Genomic DNA, 27,312 nt, shown 5'->3' with positions numbered 1-27,312 from the left:
GGGTCTGTAGGGGGCCTTTTTCATAGGCTTTTTGAGTTTGGACAAGGACACAGGGGCCCCATGATCCCCTATTGCCTGGGGGCCCCATGAGTTGTCAATCCGCCCCTGCTCACTGTGGAAGCTAAGGGGTTAATCCTCTGCATTGTATAAAAATACTGTATGATCCTGTCTTCTCGAATCCTCCCCTTCTTCCAGTGCCCCTCTTATCTCCTGATAATACACATCATGTGGAGTCACTCTGCACATTCTCAGTTTGGTGTGTATTGCTAGAGAAGTGTGTTTTTTATCTTGGGAGAATGCATGTGATCAGCACAGGGCCAATCAGCAATGTCCAGACAGAGGTCAGGGGTGCTGCATTCTCCTAGAGCAAAATGAAAACTCCTCCTACAAACTTTAACCAGTGCTCAGCTGAACACTGAATGAAGTCACAAGACTGCTCTAACTGCTGATGAGAAAAGGTATTTTGCAGTTGATATTTACTAAAATAATTGCATTTCTTTGTTCTGTGTTCTGTGGGAGACCAGATATAGTGAATGCGGGGTCCGGGGAGAGCGGATATAGTGAATGCGGGGTCCAGGGAGAGCGGATATAGTGAATGCGGGGTCTGGGGAGAGCGGATATAGTGAATGCAGGGTCCGGGGAGAGCGGATATAGTGAATGCAGGGTCCGGGGAGAGCGGATATAGTGAATGCAGGGTCCGGGGAGAGCGGATATAGTGAATGCAGGGTCCGGGGAGAGAGGATATAGTGAATGCGGGGTCCGGGGAGAGCGGATATAGTGAATGCGGGGTCCGGGCAGAGCGGATATAGTGAATGCGGGGTCCGGGGAGACCGGATATAGTGAATGCGGGGTCTGGGGAGACCGGATATAGTGAATGCGGGGTCCGGGGAGAGCGGATATAGTGAATGCGGGGTCCGGGGAGAGCGGATATAGTGAATGCAGGGTCCGGGGAGAGCGGATATAGTGAATGCGGGGTCCGGGGAGAGCGGATATAGTGAATGCGGGGTCCGGGGAGAGCGGATATAGTGAATGCGGGGTCCGGGGAGAGCGGATATAGTGAATGCGGGGTCCGGGGAGAGCGGATATAGTGAATGCGGGGTCCGGGGAGAGCGGATATAGTGAATGCGGGGTCCGGGGAGAGCGGATATAGTGAATGCGGGGTCCGGGGAGAGCGGATATAGTGAATGCGGGGTCCGGGGAGACCGGATATAGTGAATGCGGGGTCTGGGGAGACCGGATATAGCGAATGCGGGGTCCGGGGAGAGCGGATATAGCGAATGCGGGGTCCGGGGAGAGCGGAGATAGTGAATGCGGGGTCCGGGGAGACCGGATATAGTGAATGCGGGGTCCGGGGAGACCGGATATAGTGAATGCGGGGTCCGGGGAGAGCGGATATAATGAATGTGGGGTCCGGGGAGAGCGGATATAGTGAATGCGGGGTCCGGGGAGAGCGGATATAGTGAATGCGGGGTCCGGGGAGAGCGGATATAGTGAATGCGGGGTCCGGGGAGAGCGGATATAGTGAATGCGGGGTCCGGGGAGAGCGGATATAGTGAATGCGGGGTCCTGGGAGAGCGGATATAGTGAATGCGGGGTCCGGGGAGAGCGGATATAGTGAATGCGGGGTCCGGGGAGAGCGGATATAGTGAATGCGGGGTCCGGGGAGAGAGGATATAGTGAATGCGGGGTCCGCGGAGAGCGGATATAGTGAATGCGGGGTCCTGGGAGAGCGGATATAGTGAATGCAGGGTCCGGGGAGAGCGGATATAGTGAATGCGGGGTCTGGGGAGACCGGATATAGTGAATGCGGGGTCCGGGGAGAGCGGATATAGTTAATGCGGGGTCCGGGGAGAGCGGATATAGTGAATGCGGGGTCCTGGGAGAGCAAATATAGTGAATGCGGGGTCCGGGGAGAGCGGATATAGTGAATGCGGGGTCCGGGGAGAGCGGATATAGTGAATGCGGGGTCCGGGGAGAGAGGATATAGTGAATGCGGGGTCCGCGGAGAGCGGATATAGTGAATGCGGGGTCCTGGGAGAGCGGATATAGTGAATGCGGGGTCCGGGGAGAGCGGATATAGTGAATGCAGGGTCCGGGGAGAGCAGATATAGTGAATGCGGGGTCTGGGGAGACCGGATATAGTGAATGCGGGGTCCGGGGAGAGCGGATATAGTTAATGCGGGGTCCGGGGAGAGCGGATATAGTGAATGCGGGGTCCGGGGAGACCGGATATAGTGAATGCGGGGTCCGGGGAGAGCGGATATAGTTAATGCGGGGTCTGGGCAGAGCGGACATATTGAATGTGGGGTCCCCATAGCACCCCCCTATTTTGAGGGCATGTGGCCTGGTATGGTTCAGAAGGGGGGTGCTCATTTGTCCCCCCCTTTTCTGACCTGCCGGGTTGCATGCTCAGATAAGGGTCTGGTATGGATTTGGGGGGGTTTTAAAAAAAATGGCATGGAGGTTCCCCTCAAAATCCATACCAGACACGGAGGGCTTGGTGTGGATGGGATGGGGGACCCCATGTTGTTTTTTTAAATTTTTTTGTAATTGTTGTGAAATGCCAACAATTCTTCTTACATTCAGCTGTCAGTCGGGAACCCCACTGACAGCTGAGACATGAATGAATGTCTCACTACTAAATTGCATGACTTCACTCGGGTTCACACTGATGCAGCGTTTTCAGTGTGAATTCTGCACCATATCAGAATCGCACCCCGTTCATGCGAACCGCTGCGGGTGTGTATGTTAACGACACCCTGAAAGCGGTCTGCAAAATGCGGTGCGATGTGCAGAATCGGATCGCATAGGTGTGACTACCCATGCGATCCAATTCTAGCTCGGACCCAAAAAAGGGTCCTGCATCGTTTGATGCGGATGCAGTGCAATTAGAGCCGTATAAAATGTACAACTCCGATCGCACCGCACACGAATGTGGTGCAGTTCCTGTGCAAATCACATGCGATATACATATATGTGAACCCGGGCTCAATCATAGAACTCACGTCGGATTTTAGTAACTGAGCGGGATCTTACCACATACTCAGATGTGATAACATACCGCTCAGTACATTTTTCGTGTTCAAAGTTTGCGGTCGAACGTTCTGTAGGTTCGAATGTTGGACTGCGAACCAAACAGGGGGGCGTTTGGCCCATCACTAATCCTAACTGACGATAACTTCTCCCTATGTAGTTTATCAGCTTTCCATACAACAGCTCCACATTCACTGACACTCTGGGTTTTGATTTACTAAAGGCAAATAGACTGAGCACTTTGCAAGTGCAGTTGCTCTAGAGCAGTGGTCGGCAAGCCGCGGCTTGCGAGCCACATGCGGCTCTTTACACGCTCCCCTCCCTCCTCTCTGGTGGCAGGGACTCTGCAGCGTGATCCAAAAAAAAAACAGCCAGGGCAGCGCGCTCAAATGCAATGATTGGCCAGTCTCGCTGCCACTCACATCCTGATAACCAGTGATTGGCTGTCAGGATGTGTGTAGCGTGACGAACGTGAGGGGAGCTAGGCTCCTCTCACAGTCCGCCCTGAAGACCGGAACGGCGCGGGAACACGGCGAGAGGAACGCGCGGAGCAAAGGTAAGTGAATTGACACAGGGGGGACTTGGCTTACTACTTGCTACTTACTTACTACTACTATATGGGGGATGAATTAATATGGGGGATGAATTACTATGGGGGATGAATTACTATGGGGGATGAATTACTATATGGGGGATTAATTACTATGGGGGATGAATTACTATGGGGGATGAATTACTATATGGGGGATGAATTACTATATGGAGGATGAATTACTATGGGGGATGAATTACTATGGGGGATGAATTACTATGGGGGATGAATTACTATGGGGGATGAATTACTATATGGGGGATGAATTACTATATGGGGGATGAATTACTATATGGGGGATGAATTACTATGGGGGATGAATTACTATGGGGGATGAATTACTATGGGGGATGAATTACTATATGGGGGATGAATTACTATGGGGGATGAATTACTATGGGGGATGAATTACTATATGGGGGATGAATTACTATATGGGGGATGAATTACTATGGGGGATGAATTACTATATGGGGGATGAATTACTATATGGGGGATGAATTACTATATGGGGGATGAATTACAATATGGGGGATGAATTACTATATGAGGGATGAATTAATATGGGGGATGAATTACTATGGGGGATGAATTACTATGGGGGATGAATTACTATGGGGGATGAATTACTATATGGGGGATGAATTACTATGGGGGATGAATTACTATGGGGGATGAATTACTATAGGGGGGATGAATTACTATATGGGGGATGAATTACTATACGGGGGATAAATTACTATATGGGGGATGAATTACTATATGGGGGATGAATTACTATATGGGGGATGAATTACTATGGGGGATGAATTACTATGGGGGATGAATTACTATGGGGGATGAATTACTATATGGGGGATGAATTACTATATGGGGGATGAATTGCTATATGGGGGATGAATTGCTATAGGGGGGATGAATTACTATATGGGGGATGAATTTCTATGGGGGATGAATTACTATGGGGGATGAATTACTATATGGGGGATGAATTACTATATGGGGGATGAATTACTATGGGGGATGAATTACTATATGGGGGATGAATTACTATATGGGAGATGTATTTTCAGTTTTAAAAATGTGGCTCTCAAAATAAATTTCAATCGTGGTTTTGGCGAGATTTGGCTCAGTTGAAAAAAAAGGTTGCCCGCCACTGCTCTAGAGCTTAGTAAATGAGCAGAAGCTCTGCTGACTTCCATCATCCAATCACGGGCAAGCAAAAATGCAGTTTTCTTTTTCTTTTCCTTGCATGTGATTGGGTATTCTTGGCAAAGGGAAGCTTTCCTTCATTTACTAAGCTCTGGAGCAACTACACTTGCAGAGTGCACAGTCCGTTTGCTTTTAGTAAATTAACCCCAATGTCAGTTCTTGCACCCCCCCTTTTATAGTGAGGGGGCTGGCTTATCCTAAAATCCCCGCATTGGCCCTTGTATATCTGCTGGACATAGTTTAAAGACCATGCAGTGCATTGCCGTGCTCCACAATGCACTACACCCTGGCAGAGCATTGTGATTGGTTAAAGCAGTGACCTGTGGTCAAGTGCACTCCTTTGACCAATCACAATGCTCTGTTAGGACATAGTGCATTGGGCAGCACAGTGGTTAAGTGGTTAGTACTTCCACCTGGCAGTACTCGGGTCGTTGGTTTGAATCCCAACCACGGCACCACCTGCCTGGAGTTTGCATGTTCTCCCTGTGCCTGCGTGAGTTTCCTTCAGGTACTCCGGATTCCTTCCACGCTCCAAAGACATGCTAGTAGGTGAATTGGCTCCTGCCCCAGTACATGTATGTATGAATGTGAGCTAGGGACCTTAGATTGTACGCCCCTTGAGGGTTAGGAACCTTAGATTGTACACCCTTGAGGGTTAGGGACCTTAGATTGTACGCCCCTTGAGGGTTAGGGACCTTAGATTATACACCCCTTGAGGGTTAGGGACCTTAGATTGTACACCCCTTGAGGGTTAGGGCCCTTAGATTGTACACCCCTTGAGGGTTAGGGACCTTAGATTGTACACCCCTTGAGGGTTAGGGACCTTAGATTGTACATCCCTTGAGGGTTAGGGACCTTAGATTGTACATCCCTTGAGGGTTAGGGACCTTAGATTGTACGCCCCTTGAGGGTTAGGCACCTTAGATTGTACATCCCTTGAGGGTTAGGGACCTTAGATTGTACGCCCCTTGAGGGTTAGGGACCTTAGATTGTACGCCCCTTGAGGGTTAGGGACCTTAGATTATACGCCCCTTGAGGGTTAGGGACTGATGTGAATGTACAATATATATATATAAGTGCTGTGTAAATTGACGGCTCTTGTCTAAACTGGCCCTTGTATGTGTATGTATGAATGTGAGTTAGGGACCTTAGATTGTATGCTCCTCGGGGGCGGGGACTGATGTGAATGTACAATGTATATATGTAAAGTGCTGCATACATTGACAGCAAATCTGCCCATAATTTGCCAGGATGACTTTAATGTGAAAAAATGTCATTGTAGCAAATTTGTGTATCATACATGTAATCACCTGACATGGATGTGACTGGTAAGCGGGATGTGGGATCCTGCAGTGGAGGTCTAGCGCCATCAATTTAGTCCTTTTTGTATGATATTTGATCCTATGCGATTTCAAATGTATTTGTGATACAATAAAATGTGTTTTTAATGCATTTTGTTGGTGTTTTGTACTTCAAATGTTCAATCTTTGTTTTGTAAAGACCCAAAAGTAACAAATCAGAGAAGATTCTTGCTAGGGTGTACATAGACTGTAAGAAAAGACATTCATTCACAGTCATTGTTCATTAAAAAAAAAAACTGATCAGAGTTGGATTTTGACCAAGTTTTCGAAATAGTTGAAAGATTAATTTGTTCTAGAACAAGATGACATTTTCATCAAATATGAATGATAAATGCGCCCAGAAAAATTCATCAGCCAATAAGAATTGCTTCAGAGTTAAATGGGGACAGCACGGGGCCCTGCCCGGGTGAGGTCTATGTACTGTAACGTCACCCAACCTTCTACGTTCTTCACAAGGTAGATGCGTAGCATGCCATCTGGACCAATGAGTATATAAGTAGCTGAGAGATCGGTAATTGTCCACAGATCCCCTCCAACATCCAACTGCCTCTCCTAAAGGTAGCAAAGCTCAACCGACAACAAACTTTGCGCACTTGTTGGAAGATCATCAAGTTGCTGGAAGTTTCGTGAAGACCTGGGACGTTTGAAAACCACATTTATCGGTTAGTATACAATTCCTAAGTCATTTACAACTGATAGCAGACAATAAGGATACAATTGTCATTTTCTAAAGCTGTACAATCTCCATGATGGGAGGGGATGTCATGGGAGAACGATGGAGATTGCCATTGGTGACTCTGTATTTTCAGAATGCTGGTTGGTTATCAAGATAATTCACTGATCTGCGGCTTTGTAATTGCGCTACTTTAAGTGAAGCAGCGTGATTTCAAAGTCGCATTCAGTGTGAACCAGAGCTCACCGTATTTCTCTAATGGTTTGAATCTTATTGTTTTTTTTCCTAGTAAATAAAAATAATAAATATTGTAAATTATATAAATGTTTTTTTTCTTTGTATTTATTTTTAATTGTCATTTTCTAAAGCTGTACAATCTCCATGATGGGAGGGGATGTCATGCGAGAACGATGGAGATTGCCATTGGTGACTCTGTATTTTCAGAATGCTGGTTGGTTATCATGATAATTCTTTGGTTTTATTGCCCTCTGATTTTGGAACAAGTATAATTGTTATGTAAAGACCTACTGAATTATCCAATCATTGTGTATCTAATGAGGCCATTGTTGGAAGATCTAATAGGGATTGTGCGCTCACTGTGTGTATGGTGAGCTTTAGATTTACCAAAACCATGTCATCTAAGGACTACCTAAATATGCATTTAATTTGTATCTAGTCACGCCGACCCTTGTACTTCCTAAGATTTATAGCAGGCCGTACAATCAGCTTCTAGCGTGTACGGTGAGCGAAACAATTTTGGTTTACAGGTTTGAATCTTCTTGTTTGTTTGAGTCAATTTAATAAAAAAAAAAAAAATATATATATATATATATATATATATATATATATATAATATATATAAATAATAATATATATAAATAATAATAATAATATATATATTTGAGAAAAAAATAAAAATAAATTAAATTATATATATATATGTATAAAATTATATTTTTTTCCTCAAATATTGTTAAGTTTAGTATGTTACATAGTCTAGTATGTTATATACAAATATGTATATAAAATTATAATTTTTTCCTCAAATATTGTTAAGTCTAGTATGTTACATAGTCAATAAAAATGATGAATATTGCACCATATATGGATGTATTTTATTCTTTGTATTTATCTATTTTTTACTTGATACTTTTTATACTTTGTATTTATTCTTTTACTTTGTGTCCCCTGGTTCACACCGGTGCGACATGCGATTCACGAATTGCACCGCAAGTCACTTCTAAAGTATTTCTATGGCACTGTGTTAATCAGAGCGATTTGAAGTAGCGCGATTTCAAAAATAGTTCCTGCACTACTTTTTTTTTTCGATTTCATTGTAACTTGAATTGACTTCTGCTAAATAAAGATGCAAGCCGCAGTGAAATCGGAGGTACAAATCGTGCTGATCTGTGGTTCTGAAATTGCACCGCCTCAAATGAAGTAGCATGATTTCAAAGTCGCACTCAGTGTGAACCAGAGCTCACTGTATTTCTCTAATGGTTTGAATGATCCATTATTATTCTTGTTTATTCCTAGTAAATAAAAAAATGAATATTGTAAAGCATATGAATTTTTTTTTATCTTTGTAATTGTTTTATGTTTCATTGTACTGCTCTACAGGTTTGAATCTGATTGTTTATTTCGAGTTATACATTATTTATATATATATATATATATATATATACATACACATACACCTATTTATATATATATATATATATATATATATATATATATATATATCTCAACTCATTTTGTTTATTTTTTTCATTGTATTTATTTTGTTTTTTTGGGGGTTTTACTGTATTACTTTATTGGTTTGAATCTCACCGTATAAATTTTGAGTTTTATATTTATTTATATATATATATATATATATATATATATATATATATATATATATATACATACACATATACTTTTTTCTGTTAAAATATTGTTACGTCTTGTATCTTACATAGTCAATGAAAATAATACATATGGTAATATATATGGACATTTTTTTTTCTTTTGCATTTATTTTGGGTTTTACTGCATACAACTATATATAAAATAAAGCAAAACTCTGCAGGACTTTTTGCTTTTTTTCTTTTTTAAAATTTTTGCTGAATCACAAACAGAATTTGGTTGCTCATACTGGATGTATTTTCCAGGGTCCCTGATAACCATGAAGACAACACTGCTGCTCTCTGTATTGTGCGCTGCCATGGCGGGTGAGTGACGTTTCTCTCCTATTATCCCATAATAACACATCTGGAATACAGAGACAGCGATAGTTCCCAGAAATTAGATGGCACAATTGGGGAAGGGCAGATGGACAGAGAAAGAGTGAGGGAGATCCATTCTGTAATTTAAATGTATCTAAACCCGAGAATAATAATATAATATATTGCAGCTTGCTGGTTCTTAGTGGTGGCTGCATTAGTTTTCTTCTTTTAGACCTTTTTGCACATGTTTTCACCTGGTGATCCTGCCAGCCTTCCTGTGACATCGCCCACTCTTCATATTGTATCTATGAACAAGCAGTGCCATAGGACTACAAAATCCTTCCCCCTTTCCTCATCTGTGTAAGATAGGAGGAAGGGGCAATAAACTGACCTGACAGGACTGATAACCCTGTATGAGATAAGACTGCAGAGTCCACAGGAGAGCATTGGATTTCTGGCAGGATCAACAGATAACAAAACAGATTAGGAATGAATGGCAGCCCCGCGTATCTGCTGAATATCAGCGTGGTTTGCCTGAGGGTGCAGGAATGCGTGTGATTTACACAAATTCCGGCACCTACATATATGTGAACCTCGCCTTATTCAGGAACACGGGTGACTACAACGCAGGGAAGAGGGTTGTGGAGCACTTTGTTTATGAATTGTAACACTTTTGGTAGACGTTTGTATATTGGAACACTCGGGTACAAGTTGCAGCGGTTGGACAATCATTGGATTGCTGTGGAGAATTTTGAAACAAACTAGACATTATCGCTGATTTATTTGAACTGTTGTGATCCTTGTGTCACATAGTAGCTTGATATGAGACCTGTTTAGACTTCCACACAGGAACACGGGGCGCACTTTAATGTTTTTCTGTCTCTCCAGTGGCTGCGTCTCAATCCTGTGGAGGTTCTGTCTGTAATCCTGATGAGTTCTGTAACAATAGTACGGCCTGCATGTGCAATACAACTCTCTATACAAACTCAGGTATGGTATGATATAATATAGTCAGAATGGGAGCCTTTTAAAATCAAATATTGAATATATGAAATAAAATGTATTTCTATGAATAAACCATATGAGGTGCATGTAGCACACATTAAATAGTGGGAAGGTGCAATGGTCACTTTACACCAGGATTCTAAATGAACCGCAATGGAGTGCCCTGGTGTGAATGAGCCCCCCGACTTCCTGAACATTTGAGTGGTGGATAGTACAGGAATAATCTGACTGTCTGCAGATAAACATACAAACTTTGACTGTGCTGACCCAGATTTGTGGCTTAGGGAGGTCTGTATCGGGGAAATCACGAATAGAGTCTTCAGCTTCTGAAGGACTCCGGTGTGCCAGACTATACCAGACATTGCATGGGGTTCCTTGAGCAAAGTCTGCCTCTGATAAGTCTGCTCTTGTTTCTTCACTCCCGATGAATGATAGGTCTGATGGGGGACAGATGATATATACAAAAGGTGGGGTCTCCCTGGAGATATCAATGATCATCTATGGACATGACCAACACTGGGATCCAAATGCCTGAAAAGCCAAGGTATTGACTTGTTCAGACAGAACCCTAAGCTCTATTGACCACCAATGTATGGGGGCTCTACACTGACCACCAATGTAAGGGGACACTACACTAACCACCAATGTAAGGGGACACTACACTAACCACCAATGTAAGGGGGGCACTACACTGACCACCAATGTAAGGGGCACTACATTACCACCAATGTAAGGGGGCACTACATTACCACCAATGTAAGGAGGCACTACACTGACCATCAATGTAAGGGGATACTACACTGACCACCAATGTAAGGAGACATTGCACTGACCACCAATGTAGACCCCTAATTCAACAGCAGATGCCTTCCAGCAAAAATGGACTCCCCAGAAACAATAGATCCCCAACCATTAACAGTAGCTCTCCCCAGCAAAAATAGACAGACACTAAAAATAGATGTCTTCCAGCAACAATAGATCCCAAGCAACCAGCAACAGGAGACCCCCGCTCAACAGTAGATCCTGCCCAGCAACAACTGACCCCCCGCAACAATAGACCCCCCACCAACAACAATAGACCGCCCAGCAACCAGCATTATAGACCCACCAGCACACCTCAGCACCCCTTGCCATTACATAAATTCAGTGCTGGAGGTGCCGGAATGGCGTTCTCCCACGTTCCTACTGAAAAAAGCCCTGGTTGGCACTACACTGACCACCAATGTATGGAAAGGGGGTACACTGACCACCAATGTAAGGAAAATGTACTGTATGTAAACTGGAAGTTTAATTTGGCTTTAACTCCTTGACTCTCTGAGGCTGCTTTCTCCCCAGTCCCTGGTCACTCCTGCCACCCCAAAGTGGGTATATATAGAAACCCCATATAGTGTATAATGTACATCAAGTATGTCACCTTCTCATCTCAGAAATGCTGAATGAATTTACTCTTTTTACAGGAACATTTCCAAATTTGACTTGTACTGCAGGATATTTCAATATACAAGTGCCAAAATGTTGGTTGGAAGCACATGGTTATAATTCATCCGGTTTAAGGCTGAACGATACCGACTCCAAGTGTTTAGCAGAAAGTAAGATTGTGGATGGAATATCGCAGATGGCCATTCATCGTCCATCGACAAAATATGACTGTAACACTGATACTGTGGTAAGTTCTCCTGACACGGTCTGACTGTTTGTTATACAAGAGAAGAAAAACCAGATACATTAAATTATGTATGGACAAAAATGTTCTGTTTTAGGATTTTAATGGAATAGAGAAAATTTAGAGCCCTTGTTATGTTATTTTTTTGTCTTTGTTCTCAGAAGAATGTTTCACCTTCTATATATTTCTGCTAAGTCTTGCAAGAAAAGAAATGACAAAACAAAAACTTTTATTATATGCCCCAGGCTCAACAGAACACATTAAGATTGCACTAATGCCTAAGAATTTTTTTGTTACCCCAATGTCCTGTTGAATTTACAACCGCCCCCCATCCTCATATACATACCTGGTGTCCCTGGTCATTTCCACCGGGTCCTCCAAGTCTGCACCCTTCCCCGATCTTCCTGTTTGTAGAGGAGATAGTGAGGGAAGGGGTGTGTTTGGCTTCTGCATCTGCATGGGAGGAGGGAGCAGGGGCGTGGCTTGCTGGGCGCCGTGTGTTTGAAAAGACGCACACAGCCCCATCTGGGGGCCCACATACATGGATGTCTCTTTAGCAGTTGGCTAGTTAAAAGAGACATGCAAAAGGATGAGCTGAATTCCAGGCAGATATAAAAGACACAAATAACACAGCTCTGTATTTATTTACATCATTAAATTTATTTTTGTTCAATACAGTCAGTATAGGTACCTCTGTGTGATCTGGATTCAGCCTCGTGCAGTCCCTGTTCAACTGGGAGAAAGAGAAGCAGCACAAGTAGATAGTTAGTTTATGTGCTGACAAAGATTATGTTGATAGGAGGAGAGAGCAGAGTGACAGAGAGATGAGCTCATCAGTCCTCTGCTTCTCTTATTACTGAACAGTCACAGGCTGGGGGTGTGGGGTCCAAATGGACCTGGGCTCAGAGAAAGTGGGTTGATACTGGCCATCAGAGTGAGCACATGAATTGGCAAAAAAAAAAATACCGCAGGGGGAATCTCTGAACTGAAGTTGAATTTTGCATGTATTTTGTTATTTTATCTTTGGGGTGTTTATTTATTATTTTGTACAATGGAGTTTATTGATAGTATGAAGTCATCAGATGAATCCAAGGGTAGAAATAACAGTGAAGAGGAATAAACATACAGTTCCTCTAGGTAACATAAAGCATAATAAATGCACTGAGTTACAGAAGCAAACAAGAAATGTGATTACAATGTGTAATGAAATGATAAGATACATAACAAAGTGCAGTATTGATTAGCATATGAAGATCTCGGATTCATCAGTAGAAAAGGAGAAAATGGGGGCGACCATTGGGTGGTAGAAGGTCACACCCCGGAAAATGTCATAGAGCCACGTCCCAAGCATTTTCCACACAGCTTGGATATTCCCCACCCTCTGAAAGAAGTAAACTGTATCCACCATCTCCATCCAATGTCCTTTGGAATTCGTTTGTAATGTTTGGTTGGTGGGGGGGGGGGGGGGGGGAGACATGCTGTGTTCCAATTGTGCAATGCAATTTTAAATATATGCAAGATACATTTTAGACAGAGGCGTCCCCAGGGTTGGTGTCATCCGGTGCGGTAACAAGTGGTGTCACCCCTCCAGAGAGGAAGGAGCGGTGCCGGTGTAGCAGTAAAATGTGTATCCTGACCCGTGAAGATATGTATCCCCTGAAGGTTGAACCTATACGGGGTTAACTGATCTTGCGACCCATAGTGATCCTCAGGATCAGCTTCAGCGGTTTGCAGCCTATAAGGGGTTAACTGTGGCAGCTCTGTGCTAAAGTCAGAGATCGGCTTCTTCGGCCTGAAACCGGCACATGAGCAGTTGCTTCAGGGGATACATATCTTCACGGGTCGGGATACTCTTTTTACCGCTACACCGGCATCGCTCCTTCCTCTCTGGAGGGGTGACACCACTTGTTACCGCACCGGATACTCATTTTACTGCTACTCTGGGGGCAGCTGTCACTTTGAATCTGCGATCACTCCAATAACTGGCCAGGACCTTCACAGAACCCAGAAGCTCTGCTGGCATCCTGTTCCTGCACCCCTTGTGATGGTGTCAATCAGTGCACCTCATACCCCCCCTAGGGTCGCCACTGGTTTTAGATGTGGTATGTTAATAAAGCAACATTGTTTTTGTTCTTTGTGTACGGAGTTTATGTGCCTAAAAAGTCCATTAGGTTCTCATGAATCTGTAAGTAAACATGAAGACAGCATACAAAGCATTATGTGGAACCCCATGAGAGAAGTGCGGAGACACCAATCCTTTGGGCACAAAATGGGTCCAGCGATTATACAAAACGCTTCAGGTTCCAAAAAAAAATCATATTCAGCTCAAGTACAGAATGAAAAAGAAGAGTAGATGAGAAGAAAGAAATAGTTAAGGAAAAGGAAAAAGGGTCCCGGGGATCACGGTAGAAGGCGGGGTATTTATTTTTATCTTTTTTTTTTGGCCGGAGTTCTGCTTTAACAAAACTGGAGGCGACCTTTTTCACTTGTCAGGGAATACACTGACATTAATAGTAAATATCTGTAAATGTGCAGATCACTGTATGGAGTTTTCTGACCTCGTCTAATGACTTTTGTGCTTCCTCTCCACAGATAAACAGAACCCATATCACTTACACAAATCAGCTGTATATTGTTGCCAAGACGGATCCGATCCGATCACAAAATGACGCTGTCATGAATGTCTCCTGCACTTACCCGCTGGATATAAATATCAAGCTTAATGTGTCCCTGCACCCAATACTCGGGTAATTATTATTACACATTGTTGGTCTTTCAGAAATCTATGTTGGCCATCTCTTATGACATTGGATTCCATCATTTACTCTTGTACAGTATGTGGTCCTTAAAGCGGAGTTCCAGCTGAAAAAAAAAGTCAGCAGCTGACTTTTAAAATACAAACACTTACCTGTCCCTTGGTTCAGCAATATCCTCACCACAGCTGGTTTCACCAGCCGTATTCTCTCCCCGGTGATGGCATCTTTAGTGTGGGCACCCGGCTGTGAAAGCTTGCGGCTTCACAGCCGGGTGCCCACTGCGCATGCGCGAGAAGCGCTGCACTTTGTGAATGGCCCTATAGTCTTCTGGGACCTGCCACATGCCCCAGAAGACTACGGGGAGGGAGGGGGGAGGACAACTTCCGCTTCTGATCACCTTAGGCAATTGCAGCAGAAGTGGGAGCAGGTACCTGTCAAATTCGGGTACACCCCCCACTCCCCAAAGGTGCCAATCCTTAATGGGGAGCTGGGACAAAGCATTAAAGCGGAACTTCCCCTTTTTGGTGGAGCTCCGCTTTAAGCAAACCTTCAAGTAGATGGTAAACTTACTGTAGTTACCGGTTGAAGACCTTAATCCCTTTTTAAACAAAGGCACTACATCGGCCTCAATAACTTAGAAACAAAAGCTTAGATATAACTGAGCTCAACTCTCTCAGGATACATGGGTGTATACAGGGCTGCTGTTAGAAACCACGAGGCCCCATACAGCTGACCTGACGGGACCCCTTCAAAAAAAAAAACATTTTACAATGCTTCAGATATTAATGAACACAGTGAGTGATCGGTACCGTTCATTCAGGAAAGAAACAGGCTGGTAAATGTAATATATTTAAATGACCCTTCCCCAACTCTCCATCCTGAAAGATCCTGTTGTGTGCTTGCAGCTGCTGGTGGCAAGCAGAAGAGGGAAGCTGGGAGCACTGTGTGGGCACACAGGGGGTCCTGGGCAGCAGAGGGAATGTATGGTGCACAGGGAGGGTGATGGGTGAGGGGGGGGATTATTGTAACCGATTCCCTGTATGGCTATCTCTGTAGAAGCTGGGAGGGAGAGGAGAAGAATCCAGCTTTCAGCTGCTGCAGGTAGAGCCATACAGGGGATCATTTCCAGTAATCCCCCCCACCCAACATGCCTTGCTGATCACCCTCCCTGCCCACATCCAATTCACCCAGCTGCCTGTGCCCCCCTGCTGGCCTGGGCCCCGTACAGGAGGACTGGTGCTACCTCCTTATCCACAGCCTTGGTTGTGTATATATATATATATATATATATATATATATATATATATTGTAAAAACAAATCTCATAAGGTTGTCTAACATGTCACCATTACACAATCCTAAAGATTCCACAACAGAAGATCTTATAGAAAAATGTAGATGAACTCTTTATTAACAATAACAGGTTAAAAGTTGGGTAAACCTCTTGCACCAAGTCTTAATAAATTATAAGGAAAAGCTAGCTAACTGAGCTCAACTCTCTGAGGACACATGGGTGTAAGCCATCTTAGCGAAGTGTTTTCCAGCAACTCTGGCAAATATTTAGAAGAAATGTCTCTGCAATAGAAGAGTTTTCACGGCCTGTGTCTGCTACCTTCCTTCTGCTTCAGTTCTAAAGCCTCCACGAGACTCTTTGGCATTCAGTGTTCCTCAGGGTCCCCTGCCACATTGTGTGTTCCTTCCTCCTCACCCTACAGCACTGCTGAGTCCTGTAGGGACATCAGGGTCAGAGAAGGAACCATGGCATGCAATGGAAGACAGAGGCACTCTTTCAGAAATGTTGAATATTGAAGAGTCTGGTGGAGGCTGGAGCACAGGAACGGAGGACAGATAGGAGGCATGGGCTGATAGGTGAATATAAAAGCTCTTATATTGCAGGTCCGTTTCTTCTTGATTTCTGGATTTAAAAAATAATCATAATACATAGTTACATAGTTAGTCTGGCTGACAAAAGACAAAAGTCCACCCAGTTCAACCATAAAAAAAAAGAAAAGTTATAATCCTACACCCACAGTTGATCCAGAGGAAGGCAAAAAACCCAGCAAAGCACGATCCAATTTGCTCCTGCAGGGAAAAAATTCCTTCCTGATCCCCTGAAAGGCAACTGGTTATTCCCTGGATCAACTTTGCCTATAAATGTTAGTACATATTTGTCTGTATGTTACCATAATGGTGTACTTGGTGTGTTTCTGCAGCTGCCCCACATTGGCTGTAAGAGATGTGAGCAATCACATGACTACTTACTGCCCAGTTCTCAGTCTTCTCCAAGTGGAGAGAAGTGACTGTCAGTCATGTCCTCTCCGCTCTGCTCCTCCAGCACTCACAGAAGCATTGGTCAGGGGAGGGGGTGGGTGCAGCTGGCTCCAGATCTCAGTCGCATGCTGAGAGGCAGATCCAGCTGTCAGTCAGACAGTCAAATGGATCCTGACAATTTTGTCGGGATCCTTCCACAGCCTGTAGAGGCTGTGCCATGTCAGATGATAGCGGGCAATCTGGGTCACAGAAGAGTTAGTGCACTCCTGTGACCCACAAGAGATGTACGGACAAAAAAAGTTTTTGGAATATTTCTCTTTCAAAGTATTTTTATTTTGTTTGTTTTATAAACATTCATTTAAAACCATTGTGGTGCTTTTTAAATTGTATATCAGATTCATGGCTTCCATCAGAATACACAGAGCTAAAGGAAATAGCTAATAGGTTTGTTCTTTATCCTCATTGCAAATACTGTCAGTTCTCTGTGTGATAACATAGACGCATGGCCACATACCTACAAGGATTTCTTGGTAGGTGACCTTTGTCTTGTGTCTATTTTCCAGGACCGCAGTAATAAACGGAACTACAGCAGGTACAAGTTATACAGCCGTAATGGCAGCCTTTAAAGAAAGCACATATACGGACGTGCTCACAGAAGATGACACCGTGACCGTGGAAGATACTATTTATCTTTCCGTGAAAATAATAGATCTGGATGCCAACACCTTCAATCTCTCAGTGGTGAATATTTATGCCTCTCCTACCAACTCAAGCGATATTAAGTACTATCTTCTTAAGGACGGGTAAGTACACAGCACACAGGTTAGCAATTCTATGTCATCTTTGACTACAGAAATAATTCACTAAATGCCCAGAAACAGATATCATATTAGGAGGTAGGTTGTTGTAGTGTTGACAAGAAGCTCTGAACTAATCTGGTCAAACAACTTTTTAAAGTGACATAATTAACATTTATTAACATTTATTTTTGCTTGATACAGTATGTTTTCCATTGAAGGGCTCATTCACACCACAATCAATGGGTTCCTTTGCTCAAGGCAGGCCCAATGCATTGACAATCCGTTGTTTATTACAAGTCCAGGTCACAGCAATGTGTTGGAGCGCATTGGAGGAAAATGGAGCATGCTGCAATTAAGCAGAGTGCAATACATGCAATTTGATATATTTCATTTATCTCAATGGAGAATACATCAGGGAGAAAATCCTGTAGGTGTGAGTAGGTCTGAGGTGTGAAGAAATAGTGGTCACAGAGAATGTAATTAATTCTTGTGTATGGCACAATGACTCCACCAATTAAAATGTGAATTGAGGACTTTAATTCTGAATAACAGAAACAATATAATGAACAGATTATATTCACTATTATAATCACTATTCAATACTCCTACTACTCGACCTCTCCACGGCTTTTGACACGGTTGACCATCCCCTCCTTAAAAAGAAACTACACTCTTTTGGCCTCAGCGACTTCGCTCTCTCCTGGTTCTCCTATCTATCGCAGCACTCCTTCAGTGTTACCTATAACGCTGCCACCTCCTCCTCACTCCCTCTCTCTGTAGGGGTCCCCCAAGGTTCTGTCCTTGGACCCCTTCTCTTCTCCATCTACACCTCCTCCCTTAGTCACTTGATAAACTCCCACAGCTTCAACTACCATCTCTATGCTGTTGACACGCAAATCTATCTGTCTATCCCTCACCTCACCCCTTCAGTTTCCACACGTATCGTTAGCCTACTAAGTGACATATCAGCCTGGATGGCACTCCACTTCCTCAAACTCAACCTCTCCAAAACTGAGCTCTTAGTATTCCCCCCTGCCCGCGCTACCTCCACTGACTTCACCATAAATATCACTAACACTATCCTCAGTCCATTCCCTCACGCCAGATTAATAGGTGTAATCCTAGACTTCCATCTGTCCTTCCAGCCCCAGATCCAATTGCTGACAAAATCATGTAGACTTCACCTCCGCAACATCTCCAAGATACAGCCGTTCCTAACCTCGGAAACCACTAAGCAACTCATTCCCTCCCTTGTTATATCACGCCTTGACTACTGTAACTCATTGGCCTACCCCATCGTAGGCTATCCCCCCTCCAGTCTATCATGAACTCTTCCACCTCACTAACCGTTCCATATCCGCCACCCCTCTCTGCCAATCCCTCCACTGGCTCCCAGTTGCCCAACGGATAAAATTCAAAACTCTAACACTGACATATAAAGCCATCCACAACACTGCCCCAACTTACATAACCAATCTTATATCTAAATATTACCCAAACCATACACTCCGCTCCTCGCAAGACCTCTTACTCTCTAGCTCCCTTATCTCCTCCTCCCATGCTCGTCTCCAAGACTTCTCCAGCGCGTCACCCATCCTCTGGAACTCCCTACCCCAGTCTATTAGATTTTCACCTACTCTACTTGCCTCTCGGCGTTCACTGAAAACCTTTCTCTTCAGGGAAGCCTAGCCTGCCGTCTGCTAACTCTGGTATCCTCTACCACTCCATCCCCAGCAGTGAATACCTACTGCACCACTCACCCCGCCCTCCTAGATTGTAAGCTCCAAGGAGCAGGGCCCTCTAATCCCTCTTGTATTGAACTGTATTGTTACTGTATTGTCTCCCACTATAATGTAGAGCGCTGAGCAAACCGTTGGCGCCATATAAATCCTGTATAATAATAATAACACATGCCTAGAATTGTTCAGCTATAAAATACATAAAAAAAGATGAAGACATGCCATGTATTGTCCGTCTATAATATATACTGTATACCTATATATATTTATATCGATAGATACAGTATTTATATATTGAACACACCCCATACATTGATCAGCTCTATTAGTATGTACCAGTATTGTGTTCTAATCTTTAGATTACAGTAACTGAAAGCTGATGAAAGGTTTCTGTATCCAGGTGCCCATCTAGCCAAATATCTACTGACCAGCTAGCAGTGGATAACAATGGACTCGGCATTGAAGCTCGGTTTCCTATGAAAGTCTTCAAGATCACCAGTTCTAACAACGTCTTTCTCTTTGCTGAACTTAGACTCTGCACTGATGATTGTGCGGTAAGACTCAACGTACACATAGAGGATGTTCTGTGATTTCTGTGCCTGAAGGAGCAGTCAGGGCTTCATTAGCCATACCCACATGTTAGGAACCGGAGCTTTTCTTCAACAGGAACGCAGTTCTGGCACCTTCAGCATAAAATATTTGTAAGGGCAAGGAGTGCTGGGAAGTAGAGGTCTTTTGTTGCTAAGGAGGTCAGTTGTTGCTGGGGGGTGATACTGTTACTGGGGGAGATCTATTGCTGTTGGGTAGTATCTATTGTTGTTGGGGGGTATTTAGTTGTGGGGGGGTCTGTTGTTGTTGGCTACTGACAAATATATTGTTGCTAAAGGGTGTCTATTGTTGCTATGGTGGATCTATTGTTGAGGATTTTTTTTGTTGTAAGGGGAACTATTGTTGCTGGTTTGGATTTATTGTTGCTGGGAGAGTATTTTATTTTGGGGGGGGGGGGGGCTATTGTTGTTGGCTGCAGGGGATCTATTTTACTACTTTTTGTTATCATTAACAAAGTCCAAAAAATTACTTAGCAATACAAAATTATTTTCTGTTTTTTAAAAGGAGAGTGGGCACAAGGAGTGGCTTGGAAGGGGGGAGTTCATGCAGCCATTATAGCCCTGATTGGAACAGTTTAGACAGGTGCCAAAAATCCTACTAGCATACTGTTGGAGGAAATCCACACAAACAGAACATGCAAACTCCATGCAGCTAGTGTTCTGGCTGGGAGGTTAAGATCCCCATTGCTTCAAGGCAAAGAGTACTAACCATCAATCCACTGTGCTGCCCAAATGTCCACAGTTGGCTTTCTGATCATTGAACAGCCTTATTAAGATGCATAGAGGTGTTTATGGACCAAAAATATATTTAAAAAATAATGAACACCAAGCATAAAGATACCAGTTTCCCTCCTGAATACCAGATCTGCTGCTGCTAACCAAGCGGGTAGAACAATGCTGTGTGTAAAGAGTATAGTAGCTGAAATAATGGCCAACTCCACACAAAAGTGGCAAATTAAGTTATATGCTGGCTTCTGATACTGAGATATCACCACCAGAATTCACAGTTCTGCCCATCTGCTGCAGCCATAACATGGGATGAGCTAGAGTTTGGCTCAAACCCAAGTCCATCCCTAACATAGACAATTGATGGCTTCATGCTTATCCCCAACAAAGACAATGGATGGTGTCATGCTGCCCCGATACAATGTATAATAAATAGGTGATTCCTATTACAGGGAAGTCTCACCATTGGAGTGATGGAAGAACCTGGTGTGCCCGCATCCTCCACTGTTTCCATTGTGGGGATAACACAGATAAAGGAACATGAAGGGGACGTTGTGACTTTAGCATAGCTGTGGTGTTTCTTGGATACAGTTTGCAGTTCCTTCATCGATTTCACTTGTCTGGAATTTCTGTTGAATTACTTTTATTGCCTTACAGACCTGCGGCTCCAGATCAGGTGTTTCCAAGAACATTGCAGGAAGAATCGGTATCTATCTGAATGCAGGTAAGTCATCTCAGGTTCAGTTTTGTTACAGTAATTTTCCGTGTTCCTTCAGTCACATATATTAAAGCCCAACTCCAGACCAACCCATTGTTTGGGTTTATTGTCGGGGCTTACAAATGCTTTCACGTCTACGGTGAACACAACACAATTATTTCAGCCTCCAGTGAATGTGAATGTCATAAGATATATCCAGAAGAATGAGTCTCAGTCCTGTTGAGGTCTCCAATTAACAGAAATGTTTTTCTTTATTTCCAGCTGATAAGGCTTACGATACAGATGTCAGTTCTGCTAGCGGTAAGTAAACTCTTACATTGAGAATTCTCATTGTTTAAACATGTTCAACCCATTTACAGCAACAACACCCCTATACACTGGGGAAGGGCAGGTCGACCTCAACATCTATCCCCTGCATATATGCCCCACCCCCAGAGCTGTAACCGAGCTGTCACCAATATCCCACAGTCAACTACCGATAATCAGCAGTTGGTAGGATTGGCTCTGGATGATGTCAGCACTGTGCAGCAAATCACAGTGTAACGTGATCAGGTGACCCTCCTATCGACCTTTGGGTATCAGGGCCCATTTAAAGCACCAGCTGCCACCAGCATGAAGAGGTTAAAGCTTAATTCCAGGAAATAATCTACATTTTCAGATGATTAACAGATAGGGGAGCCATAGTACCTGCCAACGGATTTGTAATTCTGTCTATGCATTCCTGAGATTTACACAACTCTGCCACGCAGCACAGCCATGAGGATGACGCCATTTTTACTGTTACACTTAGGAGTACAGTGGTGTCCTCTCCCCACCCCCAGTTGGGCGGTAGCACACTGATTAGGTCATCTACCCCTCCTCCTATCCGCATGCTCCTTGTAAATACTTCTGTGTGCAGCACATGATTAGTATTCTATCCTTTGTGCTGTTTCTTCCTCTCACTTTTATTTATTATTTTATTGCAGGTACTTATATAGCACCACCAATTTACACATATATTATACGTTCATATCAGCCCCGCCCTCAAGGAGCTTACAATCGAAGGTCCCTAACTCTCATACCCACATACATACAAATACTAGGGCCGATTTAGCTCCCATTGTGTAGGTAGTATCGTGGTTGGGATTTGAACCAATGAACCCAGTGCTGCTAGGTTGAAGTTCTAACCACTTAGCCACTGTGCTGCTCTCACATTTAATCTCTACTGTACAGGGACGGCAAAAGGCTGATACCAGGTAACATCTAGGTACTTACACTGCTTGCATTAAAAAAATGCTCAGCAAAAATATTGTCTCCTTTTCAGCCTTTGCAGATTCCTTTTACTGGCCACAAAAAGAATTAACTCCTCCATAGAGATATGTCAAATTTCCCATTTCCCCCATCTCACCTGTCTAATTCCAACACTGACTGAGAGCTTTGACCTATCCATATAATTCTATGCATACAGTTAGTATTTATCTAAAAATGGATTGATGTTATTTTTTTTATAAAACTATAAAGTTAAAAGGTTGTTAGCAATGATTGAGACTTTCAATTAGAAAGAGACAGTCTGAAGGCAAACAGCTTCTGTTGTGCTGTCTTTGGAAAACACATAATGCTCCATGACACAAATATTGTATTAACATTTTTTTTTGTGGTATTTAATGCTGTCCCCCACTAGACAGATTTCCCTTCACCTGTATTAAAATGTTACTGTTTTTGGTGGTATTTATTGTTTCCCCCCCACTAGACAGATTTCCCATCACTTCCTGTGTGGTCAACAGAACTACAGTGGAGGGGATCTCTGTATTAATGAGTACATCCAGCCATTTTTTTCTCAGCTTTAGAAATAGTTGGAAAGGATAAGGCTCCATTTTGGGCTTTTATTACCATCTTGGGATATGTTAGAGAAATTTCCCTTTGCTTACTGTCCCAGTGGCAACGGTTTTACCAAACCAGAAGTGAGAACAAATCTCCAACAACAACACAGACAGAAATAATTTTTTTTATTAAGTAGAGTATAGAAAGGTCAAAGTACCTGCCAGCTTTTTTATTGCTGTTTGGGTCCTTGTAGCAGATTTTCCCTCAATTCCTTTTTTTTAAAACCATTGTCACTTTGACGGTAAATGAGGGTAAATTTCTCTATATCAGTTAGACTGACAAGAGTTCGAATTCTATCTCTATTGTATCAAGATTTATAAAAATTTTGGTTGTACATACACTTTAAATTCCCATAGTCACAATCTGGTATAAAAGTTGGCTTTCTTCAGACTGCAACTACAATGAAAACTTAGGATTGAACAGAAGATCTTCCATAGGAAGGTGAAGCCCTTCCCAATCCATTCCTAATATCTCTTGTGTGATGTTATTGGAAGATGAAGCCCTTCCCGCTCCATTCCTAATATCTCTTGTGTGATGTTATTGGAAGATGACAACCCTTCCCTCTCCATTCCTAATATCTCTTATGTGATGTTATTGGAAGGTGAATGTCACGGTGTAAGGTCAGGTTCAGAGACCAGTTGCTATAGCAGTAAAAGGCTTACCTGGAACCAGCAGGATAGGTACACCAGCGGATCCCCCTGGGAATGACGCAGGCTCACCTGAGGTGCGGGGTCTAAGTATTAACCGGTATTCACCAGAGCTCCTAATGGTGGAGATGGATTGGGCTGCGTGTTAATACCAGGTCGCAGATCTCAGGATCACCCCACCAGGGAATGAGCAGACTGGGAACCAATAGTGGATCAACATGTTAGGGATCAGACGAAAGCAGAGTCGGTCACAAGCCAAGGGTCGGTCACAAATGGTAGCAGATCAATCGTGGTCAGGAACAAGCCAAAGGTCAGTAGCGGAGGTGTAGACAGCAGCAGGAGCAGTAGCAGGAATATTGGCTGGAAAGGCACAATAATCTGGCAAGGAGGAAGTCCAAGGACATGGCTTATATAGGAAGTTCATGGGAGGAGCAAGGAGTTCAAGGTTCAAGAGCAAACAAGGCACAAGGCAGGATTATCCAATAGATGAGGCAAAGTGTTGTCCAGCATCCCAGGTAGCTCAGTGAGTAGAGTTACTGCCTGACACAGTAGAAGTCCCAGGTTCAAGTCCAGGCCCTGACAGTGAAGCCCTTCCCGATCCATTCCTAATATCTCTTATGTGATGTTATTGGAAGATGACAACTCTTCCCGCTCCATTCCTAATATCTTCTCTGTGTTGTTCCAGGATTCTCCATGCCTTGGACTTTGTCTGCTCTGATCTCCTCCTGGATCCTGATGAAGCTGATGTAAAGTCTTCGAGCACCAACCATCCCGGGCACCATGAGGCTTTGTCGTAACGTCAACCCTAATGCTCTCGGCAGAGAGAAGTTATGAAGGAATCTTGTATCTATTTCATTTTCTGTGTATGCTATTGGCTGCATCATATATAACGCTACCTAGGATAACCTCGCCGCTATGCGCCCTGATTATTACTCATTTTGTACAGTGCCGATATTCTGCTCTTTTGGCTTAGAGGTGCCGGCTTTATATCTGAGCTATTTATTGTGTTGTATTTATTGTACGGCAAGAATGGTTAATGGAGTGGACAATATATTAGATATTTTGTATCCCTGGTGAGCACAACCTGTACTTTTTACTGTTCTTTTACATATAATAAACTGCAAAGTAATGTAATTCAAGGTGTTTCTTTGCGTTTATATTCAGTCATTGCAGGTGCTATGGTTAGGAAAAGGTGCCTCCTAAGGCATAGCTAACCCTAAAACCCAAAATGTAATATATTGCAGCTCACTGGCCCCTTAGATTATTGGTTGCATTTTTCTTTTTTTACAGGCATTTTCCCCCTTTTTATAATTTAAACTTTTATTTGATTTTCCAGTACAAAAAGAACAACACTTTTGCAAAAATTTTTCACATATACATATTTCCATTTTCCCCAATATTACCCCCACCCACCCTTTCACCCTCCCCCCAACCTATTTAACCCATCCACATCCTCTTTCCTGAACTATATCTTCTCTCATATATATCTATCTATCTCTGATACTGCTCTCTCTTGGATTCTCAATTAAGGCTCTCTCCTGACTTCTAATTTTCCCCCTCAATTCCGACCAGTTCCATATATCTTTCAGAGGTTTTACATTTCAACCAACTGCACCACATTTTCCTGAATTTTTTCCATTTTATGCTTCTCCATGTGACATAGATATTTTCAACTCTATTTATCCATTCGTTAATTCTTGGTGCTTCAGCAACCTGCCAGAACTTGGCAATCAAACCCTTAGCTGCCCTAATTAAGTGATAAAGTACCCTATTTTTATATAATTTCGCTGATTGCTCAAAGTTATAAAATAAACACCGCCAGGGATCACTCTGTACAGTTATCCCACATATTTCCTGAATGTATTGGATTATTTCCCTCCAGTAATCCTGTATTTTTGGGCAACCCCACCATAGATGTGCCATTGTACCCCTTTCTCCGCATCCTCTCCAGCACAGAGGTGAAGTATCTACTTGTTACCTGTAGGCTACGTTTGGTGTAATATACCATCTAGTTAAACATTTATATTTCATCTCCACTGTGCTCATATTTGTCACCTCATTTGTTAATTTGAAAACTTTATTCCATTGCTGTGCATTCAGTTCTGTTCCAAGCTCCTTTTCCCATTTTTCCAAGAACCCCAGAGGATCAGTTCCTTCCATAGCCATAAGGATCTTATAAATCCTAGAAGTGACATGTTTTGGGGTTATTTTTTCATCTAACAATTTTTCAAATGGATACATGTCCTCCGATGTCCTCAGTGGTTGTGGGAGACTTGAAACAAAATGGTTTAGTTGAAAGTACCGCCACTCATCAAGTGTGATCAATAAATAATTTTTCTTCTTTAAATTTTGAAAAGTGTTCAATTTCCCTTCATTCAATATATCCTTCAAATGTGTGTTCTTGTCCTTTATCCATTTCCCAAAAATGGTATCCTTCCCCGGGGGTTAAATACTCCATTCCCACCAAGGGAGTCGATACTGAATTATATTTCCATCCTTTTTGACTATACATTCTATCCCATAATCCCATATACTCTAAACTTTCCTTGTGTCCTGTTAACATCTAATGTGAGAAACTTATATGGTATCCATACAGTCTTCTCTAACTGTGCCTTACTTAAAATCCCTTCCATCTTTACCCATCCTTCCCCTTGTGAATTAAATGTCCAATCTACTATTCATGACAAAATCATTGCTAGATAGTAATTCCTTACGTTGGGTAAGCTCAAAACCCCCATTCCCTTTTACTCTACTCAGGACCTTGTAACTAATTCTTGGTTTCTTATGTGCCCATATAAACGTAGTAATCATCTTTATTATCCTGAAAAAAGACCCTGAAAGGTGAACCGGGAGCATGTGGAACTTATACAGAATTTTTGGCATTATCACCATCTTTACCAAATTTATACATCCTATCCAAGAGGCTCCTCCCTTTGAAAGTCTCCTTAGCTCTTCCTTAACTTCATTTATTAGTGGGATATAGTTTGCCTTATATATACCTTTTATTGAGGGGGTTAATTTTACTCCCAGGTAACCTATTTCCTCTTCCCTCCAGATAAATGGAAACTCTTTTTGTAGACTCAACTTCTCTGACATTGGGAGGTTGATATTTATTATTTCTGATTTTACCGGGTTTATTTTCAAGTTTGATAGCTCACCATACTGTTTTAATACTCTCATTAGGTTAGGCAACGTTATTCTGGGGTTTAACAATATAAAACAACGTATCATCTATGTCAACATATCATCTGCATATGTGGCTACTTTATGCTCCATTTCACCTATCTTTATTCCCGCTATATCTACACATTTCCTTGCCCTCGCCAGAACAGGTTCCAAAGACAGTACAAACAACAAGTTGTTCATTCTAAAAAACTGAGAAAGAGATCCGTTAACCGTGACCGCTGCTGACGGGCTATTATACAATCATTTTATCCATTTT

General features: G+C 42.9%; 1 protein-coding gene across 1 annotated transcript; it reads left to right on the top strand.

Moving 5' to 3' along the window:
• Positions 1-6,714: 6,714 nt before the first annotated feature.
• On the top strand, positions 6,715-25,004 carry LOC149450684 (pancreatic secretory granule membrane major glycoprotein GP2-like). The gene is made up of 10 exons (XM_089691622.1): positions 6,715-6,860; positions 9,025-9,084; positions 9,967-10,068; positions 11,541-11,749; positions 14,339-14,493; positions 17,336-17,575; positions 19,712-19,865; positions 21,303-21,369; positions 21,625-21,663; positions 24,556-25,004. The coding sequence occupies exons 2-10, from the start codon at positions 9,039-9,041 to the stop codon at positions 24,618-24,620; spliced, it is 1,077 nt and encodes a 358-aa protein (XP_089547748.1). The 5' UTR covers positions 6,715-6,860; positions 9,025-9,038; the 3' UTR covers positions 24,621-25,004.
• Positions 25,005-27,312: the final 2,308 nt, after the last annotated feature.

The sequence above is a fragment of the Staurois parvus genome, unplaced genomic scaffold (assembly GCF_062004578.1).
Source record: "Staurois parvus isolate SC_StPar_1 unplaced genomic scaffold, SC_StPar_1.0 ptg000565l, whole genome shotgun sequence".
Taxonomy (NCBI): Eukaryota; Metazoa; Chordata; class Amphibia; order Anura; family Ranidae; genus Staurois; species Staurois parvus.
Note: the sequence above shows the minus strand (reverse complement) of the source record. Positions and strands in the feature narration are given on the sequence as shown.

Coding starts and splice junctions, on each gene's coding strand:
- LOC149450684 (XM_089691622.1), top strand. CDS start 9,039: ATGAAGACAACACTGCTGCTCTCTGTATTGTGCGCTGCCATGGCGG. Junction 10,069..11,540: donor AACTCTCTATACAAACTCAG/GTATGGTATGAT, acceptor CTCTTTTTACAG/GAACATTTCCAAATTTGACT. Junction 17,576..19,711: donor TACTATCTTCTTAAGGACGG/GTAAGTACACAG, acceptor TTCTGTATCCAG/GTGCCCATCTAGCCAAATAT.